At 33.8% G+C, this 12860-nt stretch overlaps 1 protein-coding gene across 20 annotated transcripts in view; it reads left to right on the forward strand.

Moving 5' to 3' along the window:
- The window catches only part of carmil2 (capping protein regulator and myosin 1 linker 2), a 93978-nt gene that overhangs the window by 4626 nt on the left and 76492 nt on the right, over positions 1-12860 (forward strand). For 5 of the 20 annotated variants that reach the window (XR_012393763.1, XM_073929418.1, XM_073929416.1 and 2 more), the window contains exons 4-9: positions 464-523; positions 5842-5963; positions 10690-10787; positions 10883-10953; positions 11040-11113; positions 12509-12584. Coding sequence is in view for 9 of the 20 variants with exons in the window: in XM_073929418.1 (XP_073785519.1) it covers positions 464-523; positions 5842-5963; positions 10690-10787; positions 10883-10953; positions 11040-11113; positions 12509-12584 (501 nt within the window). In the remaining 11 variants the exon portion in view is untranslated. Of the gene's footprint in view, positions 1-371; positions 524-5360; positions 5400-5683; positions 5768-5841; positions 5964-10689; positions 10788-10882; positions 10954-11039; positions 11114-12508; positions 12585-12860 lie in introns of those variants that run through there. The other 15 variants (XR_012393765.1, XM_073929423.1, XM_073929428.1 and 12 more) reach the window with 10 other exon arrangements.

The following is a 12860-nucleotide window of genomic DNA, read 5'->3' on the forward strand; positions in this document are numbered from 1 at the left end:
TAAGCTTCCTTAATCTGTGTAAATCTGTATTGTAAAAGTGCTAGTGAAATCAAGATGAATTGAATTGAATTGAATTGAATTGAATTGAATAAAGATTTGGAACCACTTGAGGGTGAGTAAATTGAGTAAATATAAATTTTTGGGTGAACTATAACTTTTATAACTAAAAAGGATTGATGGTATTTTTAAGCTAAATTAGGCCTATTAGCTCTTAATACAGGTTACAAGGCATTATAATCAAAATCAGTATGATATTGAAAGTGCATGACTCAAATCAAGTTCCTGTGGAAAAAAAAACACTTGCTCCAAAGCTCAACTTCTGTGTTTGAGTTTCAATGAGTGATCCAGCCTTCCTGACCCCCACCTTCTCTTCTGTTAACTTGTGAGTCACAGCATTTCCAATGCATGTCGATGTTAGAGAGAGTGTGTCTGCAGTTTACAGTGTTTGTGTCTCTCGCTGCAGGTGGAAAGCTCCTTCAGCTATCTAGAGATCTATGCCATCACCATCGACAGCATTGAGCAGGTAAGAGACACACTGATGGTATGCTCCAATTACAATAACCGATTTTTCTTTATGTTTTCTTTTTTACAATATATATGATTGGATATTACATGTTGAGTACATAAAACAAGTGCTGCCATGACTAAGCTGCTGAAATGGCATTAAAACATAATCAATTGTTATAAAACACTTCGTAAAACATTGGCAGGTGTGATTTATCAACCAAAACAAACTAACTATTTATAAATAATGTGTTTATATGTTATGTCATTGTGCATGTGATCCAATTTGTGATTTAGCCTAGATTCAACATATTTTTTTATCTTTTTTTTTTGCATTTATTTGATCCAAAATACAGTAATATTATGAAATAAGGGATGGAATGTAAGGGGGTTAATAAAGACTGTATTTCTTAAGCTGCCTTGCATGGAAGATGCTTGTACTATCAACATGGGAAATATGAGATCCTAATATTTACTGTCGTCTGTTTTGAGACTGTTTTCATCATAACTTCAGTGATACTATAAGACATTTAGTATTGCTTAGTTACTTTTATCCTACACTGTAAAACCTTTATTAAATGAAATGAGTGTATAGTTAACTCAAAATTGACTGAAAGTTAATTCTACTCATTTGAAAAGTTTTGAACTCAGTGTTGAAGGTAGTGAGTTAATTAAATACCTCATTAATTCAACTTAAATGGAGTAAGTTCACAGTACTCATATAGATTAGTTTTTTTACTCAAATGGTTCGTTGCAATAGCTTTCCTTAAACGGTTTGAGTTAACCTAACTTTTTGGGTTTTACAGTGTACCGTTTATTATTACTGCTCATATTACGTGTGTTTATTTAGTGTATAAGTAAATAAATGTCTGTTTTAATATATTTAAAAGGTAATTCATCAAATTCTACATTCCTAATTGAAATATAGGTAAAAAAAGGAAAAATTCAGGATTCCTTGATGAAAAGAATAACATAGTAATTTTAATTGTAATGTAAAAGTCTTCACTCTCACTATTGTTAATGTAACATTGAATTAAATAGATTTCTAAAATAACAACACACTCCCCCCAATGTGTTTAATGATATAAATACATGCAAAAATACAGATAACTCACATTTATCCAATTCAGTTTGGAATTATCTGATATTTGTCGAATTTGAGTTAATTGCATATTCATTGACAACTAATTTACATTGTGCACTGTTTTTTGTCTGTGTGTATTGTGTTTTTATGCTATACTGTAATCTTTAAAGGTCAATGTCTCTAAAGCCCTCAGAATCCATGTTGTTATAACTCCACCACAGTGGTGATTATTGTAGAGTATTTTTAGATTTATTTTCTGTTTAAACTGCAGAGGTATTTATAGTATAATGTAAAGATTTAGTTAGAATTTGGGGAAGTTGATGTCATTTTCCTGTCCTGATGTTTTTAGATGTTTAAAGCCTGTGGTTTTTCAACTTTTTTAAATGTTATGCTGTTGGGCAATCGATTTAAGCGGGATTTCAAGTGTAATTTGTCTTGAAATTTGAAGATTTTTTCAGACAAACAAATTGTGTGCATTGTTCTGAATCTGACTAAATGTGTTGGATTTTTTTATTGGTTTGGTTTGCTTTTGCAACAGAACATTGAGATGTATAACATGTGAGAATAAGCAACACAATCGCATGGCAAATTCGTTCGTATTAATTCATATGATCTCATATGTACAATTTAGTATGATTTGCTTATTCCCCAATGACGGTTGAGTTGAAGGACAGGGTTGGGTGCCACACCTTCTTTTTAAAATCATACATTTTTGTACGACAGAGCTTGTACAAATTTGTACGAATTAACAAATAAACTAAGTTTTACAAAACGTAAAATAGTTATGTTTCCTTGTGAGATCAGGCTGAAATAACAGTTTTGTCATAGGTCACCTATTGTGTGCACCAATTTACATTCCTCTGCATTATCCATCAACATGCATATAGGCTGTCCACACACACACACACACACACACACACACACACACACACACACACACACACACACACACACATATGAATAAACTGAAGAAGCCCCCCCGAGATTAAGAAGGCATGAAAGTATGGCTTTTATATTTATGTAGGCTAGAAAATAATATGTTTTGTAATTGTAATACTTTAATTCCTTTTCATTTGTAAAGATATTTGTGTATTGATGTTCATCCTGTGTGTATTAAGCAGTGAGTAAGCAAGGCGCACAAATAACGCGCTCTGCGCTGGACTATAGACCTGCTTTGATCTGGTCTTTTAAACAGTCTGTTTTAGTTCCTCAAAATAGCTACGCGCCAGCAGTGCGCCTCAACAACAACCTCCTTTTTTAGACCAGAATGCCTATGGGCGCACATATGAGCGCAAATGCATTTGCTATTTAAACAGCGTGGTGCAAAATGTCAAAACGACTCTTGCACCAAGCTAAAACAAACAACAATTGCGTCGCGCCTTGCGCCGCATTGCGCCGGGTGTAAGATAGGGCCCTAAATAGTTTTTGATAGCAGTGGTTCCCAAAGTGGGAGTCAGGAGTGTTCCTGGGTTGCGGGACAATAACAGGGGTTCACTTGGTGATTTCCAAAAGTTAAATAAATTTTTGTAGGATTGGTTGGTTTTTGTTAGATTAACAACGCAGCAATAGCGTCAGCTGCAGCAGATTAATTTTCTAGCACCCGATTCAACTTTCTGACACCTTTATGGCAAACAAATACATTAAAAATGAAAACAGACCACAACTGAACATTGAAAATGATTTTTGATTGATGATCTCCAAAATTACACCAAGAATAGATTTATGTTGAAAACATTGTGTCCACCAGTCTCTTTAGTTGAGGTTATTAATAAATTAAACAAATTAATAAATTACTCTTAATTACTCAAGATTAAAAATGTTGTTAGACTGTTGCTTTTTGTGTTGTCAATTTTCTTGTGTTTATATAGGCCTATTGTTGTGTGCGCAATGTTTGTATATTTATATTTTAGAGTCATTTTAGGGGTTGCACGCTGAAAAGTTTGGGAACTCGTGGTCTACTGAAAAAAACACTGTTATACAATGACTTGCCTAATTACCCTATTTAAGCCTTTAAATGCCACTTTAAGCTGAATACTAGTATCCTGAAAAATATCTAGTAATATATTATGTACTGTCATCATGGCAAAGATAAAATAAAACAGTTATTAGAAATGATTTTTAAACTATTATGTTTGAAAATGCGTTGAAAAAAAATCTTTTTGTTAAAACAGAAATTTGGGGAAAATATATAAGGGGGCTAATAATTCTGATTTCAACTTTATATATCAGGTGTAATCAATGGATTGTCATGTGTCAAAGGATTTCAAATGCATGATGTGTTGTCTCACTTATTCCTTGGTCTTTTGGTTCTAGAGAAGATAAAACTAGCTGTGCTTTATGTACATGTTAGATCTCCTAGTCCCATTAGCAGTCAGAGGCAGATAGAGAGGACGCACATGAAAGAGAGAGTGCATCTAAATGACACGGTCATATCTAATAGCTCATAGCAGCATGTGTTAGCTGCCTCTTTTCAAATATTTTGGAACATATTTGCAAGTTAATCCCCACTAGCTTCCCGATGAAGCACATGTTGGTGTACTAAAGATCACACAGAGAAAGACTCCATCGACTGTCTGCTCAGTTGCTATAGGTTGCTTGAGGGAAGTGCTTTTATTTCAAACTGTGATCAAAACTGACTGGAACTTCCTGTGCATCAACTCAGAGAAAGAACGAGAGTTGGGGACAACTCCTTTGACTCCAATGGAACGATTTTTCAACAGCAATGGCACCTCATGTAGCCTCTCAGTGATTCTTGAAAGTTAGCACTTAATGCAAACACTTAGCACTTAGAGTTACAGCTTAAAATGGCTGGTTTTGAAATTTGATAAATGTACAAATGTTTTTTGTTTTAAACAAGATTTTGTATGTTTTAATGTTATATAACATTATTTGATTTAACCACAAAACACTTCCTGTAACTATTTAAGTCTACATGAATCACACGACAATCAAATATTTTAGACTTTAATTTTAGCAACTCTTTCTCTTCATGACTCTGCAATAACTCTGGCACAACTTCAGCCAATCAGATTCAAGAATTTCCATGGAAGAGAAGTTGTCAACATGTAAGGTTTTTTCCAGGAAATAATATTTCTAATATAATATATAAATCATTTTTCTAAATTTTTTTTTGCAGATTTTGGTAAAAAAAAACACAAAAAAAAAAACAATACAGAAAACAAACAAAACTCTAGACAAATCTCAGACAAAATCTAAAAAATGTGTTATGTGTATAACAAAGAAATGCCACAAAGAGAAAGTACTGAGCTACTGAAGCATATTTAATAGTGTATATAAAAGGCTTTTTTGGTGATGGCAGCTTAAAGACGCCTCTCATATGGAGAATCACGTCACATGCATTGCTTAGGTGTGAGTTTTTCACAGACTTCAACAGAGTGTCAAAATCTTGATGGTTCTGTGGGTCTCGTCTCTCAAATCTGTGCTTTACTTTGTATTTGTTTCCTTGGCTGTGTTTTGGATCACTGACTTGCTGAAAAGGTCCACCCTGATTTCATCTTCATCATCCTGCTGAGATGATGGACCGAAGCAGCTAATATTAGTTTACAATGACGAAGGCCTGAGGGTTGCTGAATAACTATTTAGAGATTTCAGCTACTGTCTGGGCTTTCACTGCCTTTCCACACATTCCTTTCTTCTTGTGTTCATTACTTTTTCCCTGCGTCATTTCATTTTATTACGCATAACTTATTTTGTTAACTAACTAGATTTGTTTTCATTGCATGTATGTGTTTTGGCCAACATCTGGTGACAGTCAACAACATCTTCACAAATATGTATTCAGAGAAAAATGGTAATGTGTTCAGTACTTGTTTTCCCCGCTGTTTAGATACTTTTCACATGATGAAACACTCTTTTATAATGAATATAACTAACAGTATTCACTCACAGAATCAAATTCACTGCTGCTTTTTATGTAGCACATTTCCTCTTATTAATTATGATTATGATCACTTTAATTGTTTGTTCCATTGAGTCGGATTGCTTTCTTGATCAGTCGGGCCACTTTTTGGTTAATCTCTGACCAATTATTCTTGTGCAAATCTGAGTATGATTTACCATTCAACAAATATTCTCAAATGAACTCAACATAAATACACCAGGATTTGAAACGAACACAAGCCAGTTGTGAAAACACGCAGATCCTCTTCCAGTGAGCTGGTGGGTTAGTTAGTTCTTTGTTTTGTGCTTTTTATATCATAGTTACAGTTATCTTTGTTCATCTTTTATGTGAGGTGGTCATTGAGACGGACAGGCAGATCTACTCTCTGGGCCTGATGTCAGTGCGGGATCTGGAAGCTGTGGTCAGCCATGTCACCGCCTCGCTCAAGAAGATCTTCCCGGACTCTTCGCCAGGGTAAGCGATCTGTTCATCACCACAGCTCATCATGGCTCTCTTTTATTAGAGCTTTAGTGCTTTTAAAGACCCGGTGCTCATTATAGTTCAAAAATGCTTAAAAAAAAAACTAAACTTACTGACTTTTTTTTTTAGTTAACTTAACAAATGTAGATGAAACCTGAATAGCTTATTAAAATAAGTTAAAGTAACTAAAAAACATTTGTTATTGGTCATGACTTTTAGTCATATCATTTTTTATAGTGTAAGGTTGCACTGATAGCCATTGATATCTTCATCTATAATCAGCTCATCTGCTTGTTTTTGTGAAAACACTCTGCTACCAAAGACAGATTCCTGTGTTATGTTAAACATTTGGGTCACATTTTACAATAAGGTTCTATTATTTAATTTAAGTTAATGTATTTACTTAAAATAACTAAGAATGGACAATATGGGTACATCATTTGCTAATCATGGTGTAGCGAATTAAGCTAATAAAATTCTGATTATTTATTATTAATAATAAGAAGGTATTATTTATTTATGAATATTTGGGTTGATTTGAACTGCACATCTGTTAGAGCAACTTCAATTTGAAGATCAAGTAATTTTCTGGCCTGGAAAAATTATATTAGTACATTAACGCATTAGTACAACCTGTGGCTTTATCTCTGAGTTCAAGTAAATTGTTCTGTGTGTAAAAACTTGAGAATTGTTTGAGATTGTGAGTGCTTCCTTTGTATTAATTCTTCTGTCTTGTGCACAAGACGTATCTCTGTAAACCAATAGCGTTCAGCTGTGTGTCTTACTCTGCCTTTTGATAGCCTTTTTTTGTGGCTTTTTTTTTTTTACCTCGAATGGGTACCCAAAAAGTGGTATGGTACGGTTTGCTTTTTGGTACCTTTAGACAGTAGAAACGGCAATAAAATCGTACCGAACTGTACTGTACCACTCAGTGGAAATGGGCATAAAAGAAAACAGGGCCGAGAAGGCCCCATGAAGTCAGAAAGGCAAGAAAAGAGTGAGAGAGTTGCAATTCAACATCAATAACCTAAAACTAATCATCAAAAAAACTGAATCACCTTGTTTTTAACACAAAGCATAGTTTCTTTGTTTTGTGGTTTACATGGTGGATGCTGGCTTAGAAGTTTCTTAATGAGTCATTGCTGCTTCTTCCCAATTCTGATCGGTTGATCAGCATTCCAGCGAGGTTATGAGTTGGAATTATCCAGAATAGAGAGACTTGGCTTAATTCTGAAAGTCTCTGAAGAGTGAGAAGGCTGAAGCCTGGCCTCAGCTTAGGAGAGGCCTAATGGCCTATAGGTCACACTTTGGCTGGTGACTGATTGAAGATTGAAGAAGAGTTGAAGAGAAGAGGGTTAAGAGAGCTGCTTAAAAATTTTATCTAACAATGAAATATGTTGGATCTTCCTCCATCCCTTATAATGGTTTAAAATTAGCTAAAGGTTAAAATCCAAGGTTTTAGTTGTTAACATAAGTTAATGCACTGTGAGTTAACAAGAGCTATCAATGAATGACTTCATTTTGATGACCATTAACAAAGCTTAATAATTACTGTAACAAATGCACTTTTTATTGTTTACTTTAGTACTGTAAATACATTAACTAACATTAACTCATAAAACCTTATTGTAAGGTGTGACAACAATTTCAAGCATTTTGGCAACTGACAGGTTGATAAAATATTTTTTTTCTCATTTAAATTAGAAAAATTATTATGCTAATTTTATTAGGCACTTTATTTGGTAAATGTCATACATGGAAACTGACACATGCAAAAATGTACAGGTATTTATTTAATGTGTACCTGTTGATGGAAAATTGCAGTTTTAACCCAAAAATGATCAGTCTGACATTTTTAAAATTTAAGTTTTCTGAAGATTGTTTGCAGTTTCATCAGCGGAAGCCTTCTTCAACACTCACAAAGTGTTCGTACTCTCACATAACATCATTAACTGCTTCATACATACAGGTGTTTCAACCTGATTGGTTAAAAACAAAGATATACTTAGAAAATTACCACGTAGGTGTGTGCGTAATATTCTTAACAAAATCTTCAAGAATTACTTAGGCATCTTGCATACAAAGGTCAGATGTAACAGGAAGATATTTCTGTGGTCAGGATGATCAGAAGTGAAATTCAGTTCATCTTCATGGCTCTGCTGATGAAGCACACACATACACACATACAGTACACGAGGCATTCAAAATCAATTTTAATATGGTGCTTCACACCTTTTTATTGGTCATTTTTTGTTTCAAGAATAAGGTCTAAGATTTACAATAAAAGTTACTTGTAAAATGTTTTCTCTATTTAAAAACAATACAGTAGTGAAAGATGACTTCACTTACATCAGATTGTATGTTGTCCAAAACTGATTAGCTGAAGTCATTGAAGTGACAGCTAACAGAGGATTCAGCCTGTTACAAAATATGATCTTATTCTTCTACATAATATCTAAACCCATCTACTAACTTACTATTTACTAATAAGCAGCTAAATAGTAGTTTATTGAGCTAATAGTCTTAGTTAATGGTTTGTTTATGAATTGTATGTTTTTAAACACCACTTTTTATTGCAGATGTGTAAACAGCTTAAAATTAAGTTTTATCATCCTAAAAGTCTTTATGTAGTTCTCATCTGTTCATTGACACATGAATGTATTTTTGGCCATGTGTCTAAAAATAAAGGGGATTCTTTTAACTCTCAAATAGCCAGATTGATAAAGCCTTTAGTATCAAATATACATTTACCGGCCACTTTATCAGGTACACCTGACCAACTGCTCGTTAACGCAAATTTTCAATAAGCCAATCCCATGACAGCAACTCAATGCATTTAGGCATGTAGACATTGTCAAGATGATCTGCTGCAGTTCAAACTGGGCATCAGAATGGGCAAGAAAGATTATTTAAGTGACTTTGACCATAGCACGGGTGTTGGTGCCAGACAGGCTGGTCTGAGTATCTCTAGGGTTTACAGATAGTTGTTTGAAAAGAGCCAATGTCCAGTAAGCCACAGTTCTGTGGGCGCAAATGCCTTGTTAATGCCAGAGGTCAGAGGAAAATGGCCAGACTGGTTTGAGCTGATTGAAAGATAACAGTAACTGAAATAGCCACTTGTTACAACTGAGGTATGCAGAAGAGCATTTCTAAACATACAACACGTTTAACTGTGAGGCAGATGAGCTACAGCAGCAGAAGGCCACTCACAGTGCTACTCCTGTAAGCTAAAAGCAGGAAACTGAGGCTACAATTTACACAGGCTTCAACAAAATTTAATAAAAGAAAATTGAAAAATTCAAGTCTGATGAGTCTCGATTTCTGCTGTGACATTCAGATGGTTGGGTCAGAATTTGCCATCAACAACATAAAAGCATGCATCCATCCTGCCTTGTATCAATGGTTCAGGCTACTGGTGGTGGTGTAATGCTGTGGGGGATATTTTGTTGGTATTTTGTTAGCATCATGTCAGTGTCACAGCCTACCTGAGTATTGTTGCTGACCATGTCCATCCCTTTATGACCACAGTGTACTCATCTTCTGATGGCTACTTCCAGCAGGATAACGCACCATGTCATAAAAACTCGAATCATCGCAGACTTTTTTATCGAACATGAAAATGTGTTCAATGTACTCAAAAGGACCTTCACAGTCACCAGATCTCAATCCAATAGAGCACCTTTGGGATGTGGCAGAATGGGAGAGTTGCATCATGGATGTCATCATGGCAATATGGATTGAAATCTCTGAGGAATATTTCCTGTACCTTGTTGAATCTACGCCACAAAGGATTAAGGCAAAAGTGGGTTCAACCGGGTATTAGTAAGGTGTACCTAATAAAGTGGCCAATGAGTGTATATTATAATAAAATTTCAATAACCTAATCTGGTGACATAATGCCTGTACATTTCAGAGCTTGTATTCTTTTTGCTATGATTAAATAACTGCTGTTTTCTTGGTTATTAAATGGAAAGAGAGCAATATATATTTATATATTCATGTAATTGCACTTAAAATTCATATATACTGTTGAAGCATTGCATAATATTGGGGCACATTCTGTGTATCAGTTTAATAGAATGATTTAATAACTTGTTTCAGGACTGGATAAATCAGTGTAACTGAGCAAATCTGATACATGAGTGATCCAATAAAAACAAACAAACAAACAAACAAACAAACAAACAAACAAACAAACAAACAAACAAACAAACAAACAAACTAACTAACTAACAAACTAACAAATAAATATAACAGTTAATTGTTAATTTTGTTTAATGTTAATTGTTAACAGTTAACTTTAAAGGATAATTACATTTTAATCACTTTCACAGAGGGATCAGTATTATTATCTAATACAAAAGATACATTTGAGACAACATTGCATTCATAAAAAGTAAATGGCCTTAACAGATTTAAGGGCAAATTTCTCCCATTTTTTCCCCATGTAATAAAAAACCACAAGGTCTCCCACAGTGTGACTCATCATCTTCTGGAAATTATAAACAGATTAATCTGCCCACAAATGGAACAAGCATGACATTTGAAGAGCTCGTCTAATGTTATCAAGTGCGCCCGTGGTCATCGGGTTGATTTTTTTGTCTGTGTGTGTGTAAAACTAAATGGCAAGCTAAAAAAGAGTTTGCGTTGACTAATGTGGTTTCACTGGTGTTATCTTTATTTAAATATCTTTACCCCTCTCTCCGTATTTTTCTTTCAGGAAGTTGCTGAAGAAAGTTCCCCCTGACCTTCAAGAGCGGCTCTGTAATCTCACCTCTAAAGTTGAAGAACATGTGAACGGCGCAGTCGGACCATGTGGTCAGATGATAATGCCATCTCTTACCATGTTTTTTTTTTGTGATCAGCTGTTGACAACTGTTCCATGGATATTATTTATGTCTCATTCTTTACAGGAGGATTTTCAGACACCTATGAAGCATTGTGTGATTATAATGAGTTTCCTTGCTGTGCGGAAATTCAGTGGGTCTGTTTTAATCACTACTAAGTCCTCTGGTATTTTTTAAGATTTAGCAATGGTGATTTTAAAAATGAATGTATTTGTTGTTTTAGGATGTTGACAATATTTACCATGTTCAGAACTGCCGGGTTTTCAACCTCTTAGACTTCAGTCATTTAGACAGCAGGTAAATACGACACTTATATATTTGATTACTATTTAAGGATTTGGTGTTGTTCAATTTTCTTGTTCGTCTGCTCAGCAAGCCTGCATTTATTTGATTAAAAAAATTCTGAAATCAGTAACATTTTGATTTGAAAAAGATAATAGTACAGGTTTATAGCTTTTTTTAATTATTATTATTTAACAAAGACAATCAAACAAACAAACAAACGATCCCCGAGCACTGCAAATTAAATAAATTTTTTTTAAATGTGTTTAAAAAAATAAAAATAAAATAATAATAATCAAAACAAAACAAAATAAGCCATAAATCTCTTTAAATAAAAATTTCAGAGTTTATGTAGAAAGGGTTGGAGAGGTTGCCAAAGTCTCCAGAATTTGTCCTGTTTGTGGTTGAGGTCATGGTTAATTTTTTTAATGGAAGAAAGAATGACAACTGAGCAATCCACATGGAAATAGTTGGAATTTAAGAAGTAGACTAATTTAGTAATATACATTTCTTAGCCAGAAATGTAAGAGCTGTAAACAGAGGTTTGAGCTCAGAGTCAAAAAAGCCTTTAGGAATAACATTTAACAAAAAAAAAAGGTGAGGGGGAGAAAATAAATGAAAATAAATTCTGTGGAAAAGCTCAAAATTTAGTAGTTTTCTATTATTAATATATTTTAAAATGTAATAATTATTTTTATGGCAAAGCTGAATTGTCAGCATTATTATTTCCGACATCTAAGTCACATGATACTTCAGAAATCTTGCTGAAATACAAGTTTTTAAAATTATTTTTTATCATCAATAACTAACTTACTGTGTAACTTACATTTTTTTGTCTGCTATTGGAAATGTAGTTTTCCACAGAAGTCTTTAATGTGAAGTTTACATTTATTTAAATGTTTTTAATTTTTTAAACTAGTTTAGTAAACGTTCTACACCAGAATAGTCCTTCACCGTACACGATGAGCTAACTGGACAAACTGGTAACAGCAGGAAATCTGTCCACACTGAGATAAGCGGTGAAGAAACGGCATCATACCACCCCATAGCATTCGTTTTAAAGACAAAATGCAGCCACACATACTTCTAGCTACATCGTGATCCCCAGATACGCATATAGGGCTACGTTTTCAAAATGAGTCTGTGTTTACTTGAATATTTATATTTTCCATACATAAAATCTGTGTTAGAGCGGCAGTGGTTGGTCAGTTTGTCATCTTTTTAGAAAATGGCTTCCTGGCAATGACGGAAGACATGGAGCGTGAGCACAAAGCGTGTTGAAAAGGGTGAAGAAAGTGACGCACATCGTGCGCTCCACAGTCTTTTAGACCCGATATGTGAACAGCCCCTTAAAGTTTACTACTACTACTACAACTACTGCTACTAAAAATCATTTAAAATGTTTAACAGGGACTTGGCTTTAGCGGTGGGTGCTTTGTCCTTCAATCAGTGGTTCACGAAAATATGCAGCAAGGACTTCAAACTGGTATGTATGTCCATTCTAGAAAAATAAACTTATTGAATGTGTTATTAATTAAATGTATATTATTATTGTTATTATTAATATTATTTTAATTATTATTATTAGTATTAATACTATTATTATTATTATTATTAAATTGCTCAATTTAATAATAATAATTGCTCAAAAAATAACAAAATCCAGATAAATTAAAGCTGGAAAGAAAATGTAAAAAAAAAATACAATAAATATGTGGGAAAAACAAAACTTTGAATTGTAACTAGTATTTATAAAGAAATG

The sequence above is a fragment of the Danio rerio genome, chromosome 18, assembly GCF_049306965.1.
Source record: "Danio rerio strain Tuebingen ecotype United States chromosome 18, GRCz12tu, whole genome shotgun sequence".
NCBI classification, from domain to species: domain Eukaryota; kingdom Metazoa; phylum Chordata; class Actinopteri; order Cypriniformes; family Danionidae; genus Danio; species Danio rerio.